Raw genomic sequence first — 17,782 nt, 5'->3', positions numbered from 1 at the left:
TCATATGTTGCAGAAAATCTAGGTTGACTCATTATTCTCCCTTAAATTCATGCTTTTTCAAAAATACTAGGACACATGAATGAATGAATGATCTGCTCTGATCCTGTTATCGCAGACATCACTGATTTTTAACAGACATTTTATTTAGCAACACTGGCCAAAAAAAACTAAGCTGATGAGCTTTATCTTTCTGCAAGTGAAATCTGGCTTGGGGTTCAAAGCAAGTTTGTTCCTTGCCTCTTTTCATACTGGACTTGACCTATTTGTTTTAGTAATGTAACTACAGAACAAATTGCAACATTACAAATGTTGCAAAGTAGTAAGAACAGCTCTTGCCCAGAATCTTCTGAATCTTCTGCTAAACATTTTGACCCTGCCTGGTTGTCTGAGAGCAGAATAATACTTAAGAAAAAACCCTAAGTTTTCAGATGGAAATGGTTATTTCTGAATAAAATATATGTGTATATGTAGAACATAAATATATAAATGTATTCTTAAAATTTAAAATTTCTTTTTTTGCTGAGTTGACCATAGGTGTTCACAAGTAAATAACTGACCAAATAAGTCATCCGAAAAATAAAAAGATACACTTTTAAAAAGGTTAATATAATATTGTTCTTAATTTTATACTTACAAACAAATATTAATCCACCAAGAAACATCAGGCCAATGGCAGAACCGCTAAGTGTGGTAGCACCAGTTTGGGCGTATCCACCAGTATATTCGTTTCTGCCGTAATCAGTGTCCGTGCTTCCAGTATAAGTGTCGTAGCCTCCAGTGTCTACACCAGTGTCAGTACCCCAGTCTGTGTTGGAATCACCGCCGCCACCTCCTTCATACCCAGTCCCACCATAGTCTTGTCCCATTCCTCCACCAGTCTGGCTTCCTCCAGCACCACCACCACCAGCACTGCCAGCTCCACCACCACCAGCTCCACCAGCTCCACCTCCACCAGCACCGCCAGCTCCACCACCACCAGCACCGCCACCGCCAGCACCACCAGCACCACCACCACCTCCAATGATAACTATTTTTGTGGCCCCACTGCTGCAGTAATTGCGACTGTCACATCGACAAGCTTGCAGAGGAATCACATATGGCTGCAAGCAACTTCGACCTTGGCTGTCTCTTACTCTGATAGAGATCTTGTAAAGGTAAAAGTCCATGTTCTGATTTACTAATTCTGCAGAGGAAGCTTTGGGAGGAAAATAAGAGGAAAATGTTTAGATCAAGGTATTGACTCTGAATATTGCACAATGATACAATATTGTGAATAATATTGAAGTCTTAATTAGATTAGTTCTTACATTAGATCTTCAGTTACTTATGCACAGACAGTACTTATTCAAAGCTGACACACAATCTATGTTTTTTTCAGTTTTGCAAAACTTCAGCTAGATCAAGGCCAGATTGGATGGAGCCCTGGGCAGCCTGGTCTGGTATTAAATAGGGAGGTTGGTGGCCCTGCATGTGGCAGGGGGGTTGGAGATTCATGATCCTTGTGGTCCCTTCCAACCCTGGCCATTCTGTGATTCTATGATCCTGTGATGAGTCTAGTTATCACTTTTTAACTTGAGGAACATAAAGGATTCCAATGCACATTCTTATATCTTACTGACGATTTTCCTCATTTTTATTCCCATGATTTTTTTTTAACATAAATTGCAATTTTTATACCCTTTTTTTTCCTCTCATTACAAATTTCCATGATAGTTATGCTTTCTAGTTTTCAAAAAGTATTTCAGGTTTTTTTTTTTTTTTTTTTTTTTTTTGTTTTTAAATATTTAATGTTACATATGCATCTGTTCAGGAAAAATGAGACCAAGATATGATGTTTACCATTTAACATAGCCTTCTATGCATACAGTAAGTTACACAAATTTTGTCATTTAGTGGAGTGTGAGATTTCATTAGCTAACTCAGTCCTATTGGAAGAAATTGGATAAGCTCGGAGACTGAAGTGTTTTCTTAGGGATATAAACAAGCAGAATTTGCAGTATGAACTGCAAAACCTGTGATCTTTATTTGCCATTTTCATAAGACTCTCATAAAAATAAAGAGCAGCTGAGAACTTTTTACTCTAATAAATAAATATAAGAGCCTTGTCATATACTTAGGATTTTTCTTAGATAAAAATAAGAAGGTATCAACTTATTGCTTTTGAATTCTCTCATTAAGTTTAGACCAATAGAGCTGCTTATCATAGTTAGACTCATGCACAGTTTTGCTGTTTTCTTTTGACCAGCACATTTTTAGTCTCCTTTAAAAGATGAGAACTAGATAAAATGTATGTAATGATTCTCCTTCAATTCTAACATTAATATGTACATGTGCAATTTCTCTTTGGATTCATACGAATATAAAATCACATTTAATTGAGAAGAATTTTAAGTGAGAAGAATTTTAATGACTATTTTACTTTTTTTTTTTTTAGTAAAAATATATCCTAATCTATTATCTCAGATAGGAGCTTATTACTATGATATACTGTTATAAAATGTGAGTAAGTTTACCATTTATTGATCTGATAATCCATGTGGTTTGAGGTTCACCATGTATGCTGAATGTAAAGGGGAGGGCATATTGATCATTAATGCTCTTTGCTGTAATAATCACCGATGGGGAATGCATACACACTTTCCTTAATTCTGTATTAATTGCTGGACAATTGTCTCTGGTGTCTTGCATTGTAAGTACAATGGTTCCAGTGGCAGTATATCGAGGAACCCCTGTAAAAAGAAGGTATTTTTGATCAGGAGGTAATACTGATACTATAAACAATGAGTTCACATGGGAAAACGTGGAATTGAAAAAGATATATTGAATGAAGAGTTTTGTTTCAGAACTAAAAATCTGTTTCTTACCTCTGGTAATAGCCAGAACTTCTGCTATGTACTGTCCATTTGTTACATAGGAGGATTCCCAGTCAATAACTTTGCTCAATGTGATTTCCCCAGTGTTTTGATTGATTCTGAACCAGGCACCTGGATCACGTCCTATACTGTATCTGTATTTGATGTAGGAAAAATATTCAGAATAAAGTTGAATAAGAGACCCAGTTATTTGAGTGGAACAAATTATTTCAGTTAGCATGGACTCCAGATGCTGTAGTGGTTTACTTCGTATTCATTTTGTAAATTATACTTGTCACTTCAGAAAATTTTTCTTTAGGCTATGCTAGATGCCAATGCATTTTGCCCTATTCAAGTAAGATTTCTGTGGATGTCAAAAGAGGTACACCATTAAAAAATAACACAGTAATAATGGAAGTGCATAGAGCCCACTATACTTCGAAAGTGATATCACAATCTGGAAATAAGTGAGATCTATCTGGATCCTGTAAAGCTTTAATAGAACTCTTGATAATATCAATTGCTAAATCCACAACTCTTCTGATAACATTCTGTGGTTGTGTTTGCTAGTAATTTTTCAGTTATATGAAAACTTTTCAATTTTTTTTTTTTTTTTAAATTGGGTGCATTTATTTCTATACTTATTTAAAAACAAGTATTTTTCTATTTAAACTGTCATGAATTTCACGAGGAATAAATACAAATTCAATTTATTTATTTTTTACTATGAAGTGAGCCAATAGTGACTTCTATTCTGACTTTATAATATTGTCCTTTATTGTGGTTCTCTGCTTCTTTTATTTAGAGATGCTGATAGATTCTCTATTTTTAGTAAACTGCACAAAAAAGAATATTCCTAAGTTAGATCACAATAATCTGTTCTGATTTATTTAAACTGTCTCATACATGAGGCTAAGAAAAGTGTGTCAGGAAACAAGAGCAACCATAGCATAAGAGTATAACATTCTATTCCTGTTATTCTATTAACAATTTTTTTCTGCTGTTTCTAAAGTACCCTTTGTAAGTACCCTTTCTACTTCTTCGACTGCAATAGAGATTACCAATTACTTATTCAATTGAAATCTTAATTAAAGAATTTTTCCATCTGAGGGGTAAAGTAGAGCAGAGCTTACATAACATTATTTGCAGTAGTGCCTGTGTCCTCATCAAAGGCTGTGTATGTTCCCACAACATAATTCACCCTTGTTCTTTGTGGTACAGATAAGATCATTGCAGATGGGTTAAATCTTGGTGGTTCAACCACGTTTTTTACTTCTACTATAAGGGGTGTTCCAATGACTTGATATTGAGACATAACAGAATGGTGGAATTCAGCTCTGTTCCTGACACCGATGCTCAGTGAGTGAGTTGGGATATGTTCATAATTCAGTTCCTAAAAAAGAAAACATGGAAAACCAGAAAACAAAACTTCCTGGACTTCAATCTTATTTAAACCATTCAAACTATGTTATTTTAAATACTTGACTGACAGAGCTGTTAATTTTTCATATTTTTTAACAATTAAAACAATTTTAATATGATTATTTCAACGTCTGAACCACAGCATTTATCCATACCTTAATTACTCTGAGGATTCCTTGATTTGTAGCTGGATCTGTAACAATTTCAAAGTAGTTATCTTCATTACCAGATATAAAGAAAAATTCTGCCAACCAATTGTCACTAAATTCTTCATCAGCATCCAGAGCTTGTATTCGTAGAATTTCTGAACTGAGTGAATTTTCTGAAATACTTGCTGAAAACTGGAATGACAGATAAATATTTATTAGCAAACACAGCTGACCACTGAGAATTTCATTTAAGATTGTCATGTCCACAGTCAATATTAAAAAAAAATATATAAATTTAATTAAAAAAAAACCCTGTGTGTTATGTGTAAGATATGATTTTGATTGCAGGTATAAAGAGCTGTGTCACTCCAAAAGTTTGCAGAGGCAGCTTAGCAGAAATGGATTTGCGTTTTCTGATCATGATGATTTTGGTGTTAAAAACTTACGGAGCTTTGAGCAAGAGTTGGGAAGTTGTCATTGACATCAATAACTTTCACATGACAGTTACAGTGGGACGAAATTCCATCTGCTGCTCCATCCCGGTCTGATGCCTTCACAACCAAAGTGTAACTACTGTGTTGCTGCCACAGAAAAAGAAATTATCCTGTTATAAGAAACTCTACGTGTTATAAAATATAAATAATAATGTCTTGCCACTGTTTCTTCATACAGGAATTTCCCTCTGATGTTTCATTTTAACACTTATATAAATATATATTTTTCCCCATTTTAATTTTTTTTTTTCTTTTTTTTCTTTTTTTTTGGAAAAGGCACACTTTTTCTTTCTCTCCCCTGCCCTCGTGCTGTTGCCACCTCGCATACCTTCCCCCATGCACCCTGGCATCATATCACTGTTAAAGATACACAACATCATCACGTTATTTGACTTGGGAAATAGAAATAATACCTCTCTGTCAAGATAATTTGCTAGATGGAGTTCTCCAGTATATTTATTCATAATAAACATTGGCTGGCCTGAAGGCTCCTGACTCTCGATCTTGAAGGCAATTTTAGAGTTCAAGTGATTTGGTTCATCGGCATCTGATGCAATTATTTTCATCACCAGTGTGTCTGTGAATAAAATAAAATAAAATAAAAATTAAAACTGAATGATAAAATCTGCTTTGTTCCTGCAAAAAAGAAGATGGTGCTAAATACCCGGTGCATAAAAAATTACAAAATGCTATCTTACTGTTGACATTTATGAAGAAAACTGGCAGCTTAATTTTGTTCTGATTATGATGAAATGTTAATGACATCAAAATTCATTAAAAACTAATGTTAGGTAGTAGATTTTCACTGAACCTCCTTAAATCGCCACGGGACGTATGTAAAATTGTGACCACTGAGCCTGTAGGTATCCACATAAGAAATCTCCATGGTTTAAAATGAGATTTTCTAAGTTTAGATATGAGTGTTAACCACAATTAAGTGTAACACACTCAGTGTTAATAATGATTCCAATAGTTTAGGGAAAAAGAAAAACTTCAAATGCTTAAGAAGGGTCTTATTTATCAATATTCTACCACAACTGCAATATTTAGGCTGCAAATATCTCAAATATCTCAAATGGAAAAAATGGGAAAAAAATCATTTTTTGTTCTCTCATGGGAAATAAGTATACTTCCACTTTTCCTTTATTTTTTGTTTTTTTTAAGAGAGAAAAAGTGGACTGATTTATTCTAACTTTTCACATTTAAAGGAACTATGCGAGCATACAGTTAGGAACTGGAATATTCAGCATTTGTACGTGGGCAAAGAAGAGAGAGAAGAAAGCACTGCTCAAGCACTGAGCTTGAACACTGCTCCAATAACATTCTGAGCCATCCTCTGCTCCAGTAGCTTCGGGAAAAGTATGTCATTGTCTGAGAAAAAGTAGAATGAATGAACACACCAGGCTTATATGAACTATATTCTGGATACTTCACTGACTTTACCATAATAGGCATAATGTAGTTACTCACTGTCCATACTGCATTCTTCAACAGATCCTGTAAATACCGATTGTGCAAATATAGGAGGATTATCATTTATATCCAGAACTCTGACTCGAAGTTCGAGAGGTGGTTCCAAATCCATACCAGTCACTGAGTGTTTTGCAAAGCAGCGTATCTAGATAAAGATATTTACTCATTTTAAAACCAAAAGCAAAGGAAGAAAAGCAATCTGAAACAAATGAATTAGAACATTTTTCTTCTTGTGCTTTTCCTGTTCCAAGCTACATCCATCACTAAAAAGGAAAATAAATTCAAATGTACTTACAACAAATACTGGGGTCACTTCCCTGTCCACTATTGATGTTATATTAATTTCTCCTGTTCTTGGGTTAACAACAAATATTCCATAAGGGGCACGATCAATTCCAACTCCAGAGATGCTGTATGTGACTGGATTATTTTCTTCACAGTCTGATCGAATCTGCAATAATAAATAATAGTGATTTATACTGAGAAATTTACAGAGAACACCCTCAGTGCTCTTTTTCCCTACTATTAGTCTCATTAAAAATTCCTTATGGCAGTTTTTCTCCCAAACACATTATCACAAGATTCAATTGATTGAACAGATATAAGTCTTTTCTACAATACAATCAGCCTACAGCTGCATCTGTAGTACTTGAGTACTGGACAAGATTTCTCTTAAATTTCTGGCAGCGAAGTGTAGCTGTTATGGGAGACAAACTTCCAAGAGTAGCTGGACTTCCTTAGGGACATTGTCATGGAAAGAGGGTAGAATCATAAAATCACAGAATATTCTGAACTGGAAGGGACCCGCAAGGATCATCGAGTCGAACTTCTGACTCCACACAGCACCAACCAAAATCAGTATTGTACAAATGCTCCTTGAACTCCGGCACTCAGGGCGATGCTCACAGCCCTGTGCAGCCCGCTCCATGCCCACCGCCCTCTGGCGCAGCACCTGTCCCCAGCCCCCAGCTGCCCTCCCCTGACAGCTCCATGCCGTTCCCTCGGGTCCTGTCGCTGTCGCACAGCAGAGCTCAGTGCTGCCCCTCCGCTCTCTGTTAGCAGCTGCAGCCGCCATCAGGCCTCCCCTCAGCTCCTCAAAGTCCTTCTTATAACGTGGAGCTCAAGTTCTTTGCTTTGTGGTCTACATGAGTCAGGCACCATCCTTGAACTTGTGCTCACTCAAGGAGATTCCAAGAGTCAGAAAAGAATATCTGGACCTAGTACACAGACACTGCACAGTAAGGAGACTGTGGTTGAAGCTCTCCAGGAAGGAGACTGACTGCAATATTCTAGGAAGCTTTTGGTCACTCCTCAGCAGGTCTGTGCATTTGCCTTACGAGACTGTCTCAGCAGAGCTGGAAATTCTTAGTCACCTTGGTTTTATTCTGCGTTCCTTGCTTTGAGTAGTCTAAGCAAATGTGCTTTTAAATCTCTTTTATTAGCATGTCTTTAGAAAAAGCTTCCTTGTCAGTGAACACCTCTGCTATGCTTTCTACTTACTCTGGCAATTGGATTCCTTTTAGAATTATCTTCTCCTTCTCTACAGGCTGCAGCAAATTTTATCCATTCACGTTTTTGTCTTCTGAAAGTTTTCCATCTTGCTGTTCCATTTCCATTCCATTCTTTCACCTTTGACACAGAGTTACAGTGTCACATCACCAGCAGCCTCAATATATTTTAAATTAATGCAGATATTTAAAGCATCCCACAACAAGAAGGAATAAAGAAATTTTTATACAATATATGTTTTTAATACATTATATGTTTTTAATACATTAACGAGTCCCAAACTCTAAGACCGTGCATGTGTACATTACAAGTATTCCTGTGTAGGAGAAATTCTTTTGAGAGGATGAACAGGTTGTTACCTGCAGCTGTTTAACATTTAAATATATTTTCAACCTTCAAGGTCAGAAACGCCCTTTTTTAGAATTTTCCATGTCGTTCTTAAATTAATTATGTTTCATTATATCAAAAATTGGTTTCTAAAGAAGCATTTATTACCTCTACATGAAATCCTGTGCTGAAATCCAGGAGTACCTGCAAGAATGATAAAAAGATTAGCAGATTAGCATAAAAAATGCAGGGCAAAATGCAGTAGTTCAAACTCAACCACTATACACTGCAGAATTGCAGGGCAGGAGCAGTATGTTTTCTGAAGTCTTTCAATAACCTATCTAGGTTGCAGCTGAAGTATTTCTGTGAATTTTATTGTACTGTTCATTTTTTCTATATCCATCACTTCACTTCCTTGAAAATTAATACATTCAAAATTATTTCTGTCTTTCAGGGCACTGTGAAGAGATGTGCCATAGCAAATTTTAAGTTATACATATTATCAAAATGCAACTTTCACATGGATTTAGATTTCACATAGATTTTTAGAGTAGCCATCTCAGCTGAAAAAAAAAAAAAAAAGAGAAAGTAATGGCTGCAAGATTTATTCTAAATAATTTATTCTTTATTTTTTCCTTAATTAGTCTACAGTAGACCTAAAATACTTCAATACACAGTTTAAACAAAAGGAGAAAAACTTTTCTTGAGGTTAAAGTACAATGGGAAGCCAACTGAAATCAGCAGGTAGATTTCCCTGCTTCAGAGTTCAATGGGCTTTGATTTGAGGTCTAACTACACAACCAAAGCCTTGAGTACATAAAGTTCAGAGAATCAGATGCAATATGAAATTATTTTAAAATTAAAATCATATAAAATCGTCAATTTCTTGATTAGCAGAATTTAAAAGAAAGCACAGTTTCATTAACCTTCTTCCTAAATAAAGTGTGAAAATGAAATTCACTCAATGTATCTCTTCAGAGTTTAGGTTTAGGATGTACCTCTGCTCTCTTCAGATCATGAAAGGTGAAGAACGTGGATTTGCAAGACCGGATGTTTGCTTCATTCATCATTGGGAGAAACAAAATACCTAAGTGACTCAAAAAATTGGTGCAGAGTTTGCTTTTTCTCACCAAATGTGACTAATGGTTATAGTTACCAAGTTTCCAAGTTTGTATAGTTTCCCAGTAAAGTTTAGTTATTTATTTTTTGACTGACATTCTGTTTTGTGTATTTTAGGACAGACATTGCATGGATATAATCTGTGATGATCTTTTCTTTGTTAGTAATTTCAAGTCATGGGAGTTTCTAAATTCAAGTATATTGCAAGGTTGTTCTCTCAAGACTGGAAGATAGGCACAGACTATTTTCCTCTTAATTCATGTTAAAACAATTTTACATGCAATAAAGTAAGATTAGATTAATCTGTGAAGGAGAGAGTTCATAATGTGGCTTTGCCTCTTTGTTGTGTACAGTACCTTGATATTTATGAGGCTGCCCATAGAGTAAAATTTTTTGGTTTGTATCTTTGAGCAAGATATTGACACAAATTGCTAAGAAAATAACTTTGCAGGAAAATTGTTACAGTCGTTTTAGGTCTTTGAAAAGGAAATAGATATGTTCATGCTGTGTTAAACACATCAGTATTGCTTTTAATATCTTCGTGACTGTTTTAATCTTCAGTTGGCATTCATATGCAGTCGTTACTCATCTTGGAGAAGGCAGTCCGCAATATTAGACTCCATTTAAGCTGAGGGGTGCTTTCACCTTGGTAGCAACTAAAGCCTGTACTTTTTAAATCCCCTTTGTGGCTTGGGGAAACATGGGAGAGTGGAAGGTGCTGATTACACCCTCACCAGAGAGGCTGACTGATAAAGTCCACCAGAAATTCACTGATTCAGTGTTTCATATCAGTTGATCACACTGTCATAACAGAGCTTGCTTTGGCAAGTACAGTGAAATACTCTCCACCCTTGGGCTGAAATCCTTCCCGGTATGCAAGCAATTGTCTTGACCCAGAAAATTATGAGTATACACCTTCTAATGCAATGCCAGTGAATCTTGTCTGCTGACTGCACCTATGGCATATTCTGTTATTTAACAGTGAAACTAATACCTCACATACAGGCATGTCACTCTTGTGCTTACAAGGCCTAGCTGAAAAGTTGTGTTGAGTGTCTCTGGAAAGAAAAAGCTATAAAGAATTCTCTTTTTTAAGGACATGATATTCGTTAGACCCTTTACTTCTAGCCTATATGGAGTTCTGCTTCCAAGAAATGAAGAATATCCTTTTTACACAAGTTTAATCCACTGCAGCACCAATGATGGTAGCTCCAATTCATCGGTAACTTTGGCAATTGTAAATTAAGGCCCTCTGTTTCCAGCTTTGTCCCTTACTGATGAAGGCAAAAATCCTGCTACTACATGTTGCCAATAGAAAAATCATTAAAGAAATCTTGATGATTTTGAGCCCACAGTCCTCAGTACATTCTGTGATGTTTCTTGAAAATTTTGGTCTGATGAACCCGGCTTCTCTATTCAGTAATTCTCTTTCAGTAACTGCTAAGGGACTGAGGGCAGACAGACATCAGATAAAGTTGCCTGGTTCACCAGCTAAACTTAAATAGTTCTGGAGTGACATCTATTCAGCATGATCCAGGGCTGAAAAATATCCTGCCTTTCTAATGTTTTCCATCCATTAGCAGTTAGATGGCTCCCCTCAACTCCAACTGCCAATGTTTAATATCTCTATGTGATGCAAACTCTCTTTTTCCAGTGCAATTTCTAGTGAAGAAGTACATTTTGACATCTGTCTGCAAGATAGTTTGGTACTCCCTAAATAGTGAACAAATTTCCCTTTTAAACTAGTATTTGATTGTCTGCATGCTGTACTTTCCACAGATTCAGTGATTAATGACAGTTTAAACAAGAGGAGGCACTGAAATTTGTGGAATGTATATTGAGGACCTTGGGGCAGGCAAGCTGACCAGGATGAAATCAAGATGTGCTGTCCCTGAAAAATGCAGAGAAACTTGAGGCTAGTTACACAAGCTGTTTCTGGTGTGGGCTGGGAGAAGTGCAAACAGAAGACATATTTATTGTGACAGTCATTCTCACAGTAGTCTGTCTGAAAACCTGCATTTTATTATGAAGAACCCTACACAGAAGATGATGCCTTAGAGTCACACTGGAGTTATTATAAGTTTATTCTGATGTAACTGGGAACAGAATTAGGCCCATAGGATGTGCATGGTTCTTTGCACCTTCAAAGCAATTTACAAACGCAAATTAACTAATCATTAATTGACTGCCAAGCAATATTATATATTAGACGCACTTACGGAATCCTCCCTCCTCCACCTACTCGTATCTAAATGACTGAACATGTCTTTAACATCTTCCCAGCATTATTCATATTGCAGCTCCTTCTCACTCTTTGAAGTCAATGGCGGTATTGTTACAGGCTGTGATGGGAGGAGTGCTGAGAACTCACATACATTATATGACTCATCAGGGTGCCATGGTAGCTCTGGTTGTGTCAGCGTTTTGAGACTTTTACGTCTTACTCAGCCAAAGCTTTGACCAGCAAAGGGTTGAAATATGCACCCTTCCCATCATGCGTTCTGCACTTCTTTAAGAAAAGATGTACCAATGCATGTGAAATAATGACAAGCCAACCTGAAACATAAGACACAATCTTATCCTAAAAATAAGCCATTTGATAACTTTTAAATAAAAAGAAGGATCGGTTTTTGTCTGTATTTTTCATTTTTGCAGGTCACTGATGAATGTGCTTTCAGGTTTAAGGGGAAATTTGGGGGGATGATTTGTCTTCTGCAAAAGTTAGCTGTTTGTGTTTCTTCCTGCATGTGAAGTCAGTTCTTTGTACTGTACCCCAGATGGAGGATCCCACTCTTATTTCATCCGAAATATAATAATATTCATGTCTGTCAGAGGAATAAATTCCAAAATGGTGTTTATTTTAATTGCATCTACTCAAAGAATAGACCACTTTGGGAAAGATTCCACTGATATTGTTTCTTTTCTACTGAGCAAAGTGGCAGAGGACAAGTCATACAGAAATAATGAATTTCCATAGTTAACTGAGCCCAACCATTAAAAAATGAATAGAAAAATGATTTTGATGGACATTGTAAGCCATTATCATTCAAATTTTGGTTTTTCAAGTTAGATGTGCTCTAATTATGCTCTTCTCAATAAATTTTCTCAATAAAGCCTGAATTCTAATATGTCCTAGCGCTATAAGGCACATTCAAGTCTCTAAGCTAGCTCTCTAGCTCTGAATGCCATTTAGGAGCCATTTTTACTCAGGAATGTAACTGTAGATTTAAGAAGCTCATTTTGGGTGATACTTCTGATGCAGAATTGCATTATTTTCTATTTCTACAACATTTTCTAAATTTTTCTGAGTAGCCTACAGTTTCCTGGCTACACCCTGGTAGGTGTTTGGTATGCAAGTGCCAACGTTGAGAAGATTGGGCCCCTTAATATTTTTAAGTACAACCTGGTTTATGAGTAGGAGGTGTAACTAGAGCCTTACAACTGGAAAATAAAGCATAGATAAGACATGGGAAAATATAGCCAGACAAAAGTGCATATGAGAGATGTGGTGAATTTAAAATTATTAGCTGTCACATGATGGCTGGCAGGAGAAGAGTCATACCTGATCAAACAGGTTATTTCCATAAAACGTGTCGGCGCAAGTACGGCAAACTGAACTCCCTTACTCATGAGAATAATGCCTTTGAAGTCATGTGAGCAGGGGTTGCAGAATCAGTCCCACCAATGGTGAAACGCATATGGAGAATTATTAGTTTCAGAGCTGGTAACTTTTCTTCTTTGTGAAAGCACACTAGTGTGCTAAACTATGTATAACTCCACAGACTTTTTATTTGATACATGTTATTAACCGTATCCTAAGCAGGCATACACTAAGACAGGTAATTTTCATGAAAAATTAATCAAGCCAAAAGCCAAGACTGCTTTTCAGTCTTGCACTAAAATAATGTACATAATATACTTAATATCTACAGAATCACAGAATCACAGAATTGTAGGGGTTGGAAGGGACCTCCAGAGATCATCGAGTGTGTCCATCAATTTCCTCTGCAGCACTGAAAGATACTATTATGCTATACATGCCACCAGGACCACTGCTGTGCAGGGAAGCACACAACAAGAGCAACAATCATTTCCTCTGGGAGTTTGAATATGTGATACTCATCAAAACATAGCATCAGTTTTCTTGGTCACCCCTTTTTCTTGACACATCCCAAATCAGTCACAATCATAACAATATACTGAAAGAATGAAAATTCTCAAGGTTGAAGAGAGAAGATAAAACAGTAAAAGTTCTTCTGAATTCATAGATTTAAATGCAATGCAGTGAACTTTTTTTTTTGAACTGTAGCCCATCTGGAGTGTGTAACAGCAGGTAACTGAGTAAAACGAATATTCACTGATGTTATGTAAAAATCTGGCACTCGTAGCACGATGTGCAACATGCCAATCTCAGAGACCCGCTTGCTTCATTATACAAGTAGAAACGCATCCGAATTAGTGTGCTTTTGCCAAGTTTAGTCATTGTTTTCCTGGCAGCTGCCTTGTGTGAGTTAGTTCTACTTTACTGATGCCTGCAAGATACAACCCATGGATTACCTTCTTTAAACAAGTCTCAGGATTTTGTATGCTACAAAAACATACTCCTTTTTTCCTGACCACCACAGCCCCAGAGGTGACAGTGACACGCAGTTAACAAGCTAACACATTATGTAAATCAAAAGCAACAAGAAAACATAGCCATACAATAAATTCTATCCTTTTCAGTCGTAGGGCCCTAAAGCTCTACCTAAATTTAAATGAACAGCACAGATGAGTGAAAAAGTCCATGCAAAAAGGAAAAAAAACAATGCAGGAGTAAAAGGGCCACCATAATTCCTTTAAGTCATTTCTTGCTAAGTTCCATGCCTTGATGAACACATTATACAAGTATTTCATTTCACCATAGCCACAACTTTCCTTCTGCAGTAAGAAAAACAAACCCAAGCAGTGACACTTTCATCATGCATTCGCTTGCTCGGCACATGGCTGCTCCGACACACACATACAGCAAGGTAGGAGTTCTTTGTAGTGTGAAATATGTAATAACAAGTCTTGATTTTTGCTTGGATATCATTTTCAGTACATTTCATCCTTTTCTCTCAATTAGAGATTCATCCAGTTCTGAAACTATCCAGTTTAGAAAAATACATTTGCTCTTCACCTTCTCTCAATTAACAAAAAATAAGGACATAAAACAAAATAATATCCAGTCAGGTTATCAAGATTTCTTTTATAAATGATAAGATTTTTATTTTAAAAAGGAACTCCTTAAATAGTACTCATAATAACATTCTCCTGAAAAGTCAAGCATTAAACATGGAAACATATATTAAGCATCAGAAGACTACAAAATCGTAATCAAAAGAAACATTTGTGAGCATTTAATGAAAACCTAAATTACTTGTATAGAACCTTTAGAAATGCACTTTAAAATAAGACTTATGCTAAATTCACAAGATTTTCTGGGGTGGGGGGTTGAGGGTTATTAGTTTAAACCGTGAAATGTAATGGGATGCTGAGGAACATTCAGTCGGCACAAAGTTTCCAGATATTGTTGTAAAATTTGACTTACCAATAAGAGGAACAGAAAAGCAGCTGTTCGATGAGGGAGCCAATCCATTGCATCTGACTTCTTGGATACAAGTCCAACTTAGTTATGGTTGCAAGCCTGTTCCTTTTCCCTCCCCCCCCCAGTCTGGTGTCTATGTAAAAAGGCACTCGGTAGATGTCCTTATACTCAGCCTTTCAAGGTGTCTCTGCCTCCCTCTGAAGGAAGCACTGAAGATGCTGTATAACAGAGTGTCTTTCCCCACCCCAAAATCCTGGGCTGGTCTCATCTGAAACGCTTGACAACATCATTATTGCTTGCAGGTAAAAGCTAAGAGACACACCTTAATGCTTATTGCACTGAAACCCTTTGTTGGATACAAAAGGGTACGTTTTAAAAACAGAAGGCAAGCTTTGCGAGGAAGATACTGAGTGATTTATAAATTACAACATAAGGAATCATTAATATGGTAACTTATCTTCGCTTTGAATGCATTTGCCAGTTTTCTCCTTCAAAAGTACAACAGAGTACAACAGAGGAGCTTTATGAATATTAATGTAGGGAATATAAACTTTAAGAAATGATTGAGTTAAAAACATGTTCATCTGCTTACTGTTAGGCAAGAAGTCAGTTCTATGCACATTTCCACAGAAGTGCAAAACTCCAAGCACTTTTTTGTGATTAAAAAATTGAACATATTAATTAGGGGAAAAAAAAATAATTCTCATTGGACCAAAAAAAAACATTCAGAGGCAGAGAAAGGAGACTTTCTGCTTTCATTACTTGCATGCCGTACCTCTCCTTTCCTATGGGTTGTGCTCTTGCTGACATGGAGGAAATGAAAAAAAAAAACATTCCTTGTGCCAGAGAACCTGGAGAGCTGCTCAAAGCGATAGATGGTGGAGAGCAACGGGAGGATGTGCTCACTTTGGCTCTCATTTGGGATAGCATGGGAACAAATACGTGAGGGATGAAGAAACCTCTACTCAGCAATGGATCTCTTTTTGCTGCACTGAAGGCTTTCCAACTGCCTCCTGGCACACTTGGGGAAAAAAAGTGAATATTCACTGTGCTGGTGGACTTGTGAGGAGGGTGCACCTTCACAAGCGCAATACAGTTAGCATGCACTTGCTCCTTGCGCCCACTAAGGTGTGAGGCATCTCCTAGGACTGAGCTCAGCACCTCCAGGGGTACTCAGTATCTCCTGCGATGATGCCTTATGCTCCTGCCAGTTCTGTATTTCTGTTCTGATCACTGAATATAAGTTATTTCTTGCAAATGTAAAATATGCATGTTCTTTTACAGACTCATCTTTTCATTTCATTTTTTCATTACTAGAAAAATTGATTTGATGTACAGATAATAATAAAGGGTGTCAAACAACAGTAGTGGTTACGGCAAAATTGAAAAGAAATAATAAAAGAAAACCCACCAGCTATTTCACTGTATCTCTCTGTGACATAGCTCCTATGAAGAAAAGTGCACATGGACTTATCAGAGGGGATAAACAGGAACAATTTTTCAATGGAAAAAATTGCCATATGACATTTCAAATCAGATTAAAAAAATTTTTAAAAAGTCAAACTTCAGAAAACTTTTTGCACATCAAGAATTAAAAAATACATTTTAAGAAAAAAATGACAAAAAAAATTGCTATCATAGAATCATAGAACCTTTTGAGTTGGAAGGGACCTTTAAAGGCCATCTAGTTCAACTCCCTTGCAATGAACAGGGACATCTACAGCTACATCATGTTGCTCAGAGCCTTGTCCAGCTTGAATTGTCTCCAAGGACACTGTTCCTGTACCTCACAACCCTTATCACAAAAAACTTCATTCTTACATCCAATCTAAGTCTCATCTCTTTTACTTTCAAACCATTTACCCTTGTCCTGTCACAACAGACCCTGCTAAAGAGTCTGTCTCCTTCCTTCTTATAGCTTCTCTTCGGATACTGAAAGGCTGTTATAGGTCTTCCTGGAGCCTTTTCTTCTCCAAGCTGAACAGCCCCAGCATGGCCTGTAGGGGAAGCGTTCCATTCCTTGCATTGTTTTTCTGGCCCTCTTCTGGACGTGCTTTAACAGGCCCATGTATCTCCTATACTGAGGACTCCACACATGGATGCAGTACTCCAGGTGAGGTCTCACCAGCACAGAGTAGAAGAGCAGGATCACCTCCCTTGCCCTGCTGACCATGCTTCTTTTGATGCAGCTCAGAACAGTGTTGTCTTTCTGGGCTGTGCAAGCACACTGCTGGCTCCTGTCCAGCTTCCCATCCACCAGTACCCCAAGTCCTTTTTGGCAGGGCTATGCTCAATTCTTTTATCTCCCGGCTTGTACTGGTAGTGGGGGCTGCCATGACCCAAATGCAAGAACTTGCATTTCAATTTTATCTGCCTTACAGAAGACATCTTAAACCACATAGTGTTACCCTTTGGGAACAAAGGAATTGATATTACAATCCCAGTATTACTTACCCATGCCCCTTAGCTGGGGAGCAGGGAGCTCTTGCTCCCAGTCAGAAGTGACTGAGTCCCCCAGTCAAGAGTCAGTCACTGTCCTCTCCAATTCAGTACCCACCCTGTGTCTTTCCAAAATAAATAAATCTGCTTTGCTCTCAAAAAGGCTACTTTACTTCACACCACAAAATATTATTTATTTTCATACTTCATTGTAGAGCCATTTTTTTTAACATTTCCCATGGTGCACAATGTGCAATAGCAAAAATGAGCTTCACTTAGAAAATAAGAGCAGGAAATTACAAAGGAGAGCATGACGAAATAATAATAAATCATGGAAAAGGTAGATGTATTTATTTATTCTGATAGAATGTTGATACTATTCATTGCTTGATATTCTGAGAACAATTGAAGTAATATAGTAACAGAGTT

General features: G+C 36.9%; 1 protein-coding gene across 1 annotated transcript in view; it reads right to left on the bottom strand.

Annotated features, from left to right (window-relative positions):
• LOC128091253 (desmoglein-1-like) overlaps positions 1-17,782 on the bottom strand; it is a 43,912-nt gene that overhangs the window by 7,971 nt on the left and 18,159 nt on the right. The window contains exons 2-12 of the mRNA XM_052704306.1: positions 8,395-8,430; positions 7,891-8,019; positions 6,686-6,841; positions 6,388-6,535; positions 5,331-5,494; positions 4,870-5,004; positions 4,430-4,615; positions 3,986-4,245; positions 2,865-3,007; positions 2,514-2,729; positions 635-1,195 (exon numbers count right to left, since the gene is read on the bottom strand). Of these exons, the coding sequence (XP_052560266.1) occupies positions 635-1,195; positions 2,514-2,729; positions 2,865-3,007; positions 3,986-4,245; positions 4,430-4,615; positions 4,870-5,004; positions 5,331-5,494; positions 6,388-6,535; positions 6,686-6,841; positions 7,891-8,019; positions 8,395-8,430 (2,134 nt within the window). The remainder of the gene's footprint in view (positions 1-634; positions 1,196-2,513; positions 2,730-2,864; positions 3,008-3,985; positions 4,246-4,429; positions 4,616-4,869; positions 5,005-5,330; positions 5,495-6,387; positions 6,536-6,685; positions 6,842-7,890; positions 8,020-8,394; positions 8,431-17,782) is intronic.

Source organism: Tympanuchus pallidicinctus, unplaced genomic scaffold (assembly GCF_026119805.1).
Source record: "Tympanuchus pallidicinctus isolate F22 unplaced genomic scaffold, pur_lepc_1.0 scaffold5, whole genome shotgun sequence".
Taxonomy (NCBI): Eukaryota; Metazoa; Chordata; class Aves; order Galliformes; family Phasianidae; genus Tympanuchus; species Tympanuchus pallidicinctus.
This window is presented reverse-complemented; position numbering and strand designations above follow the sequence as displayed.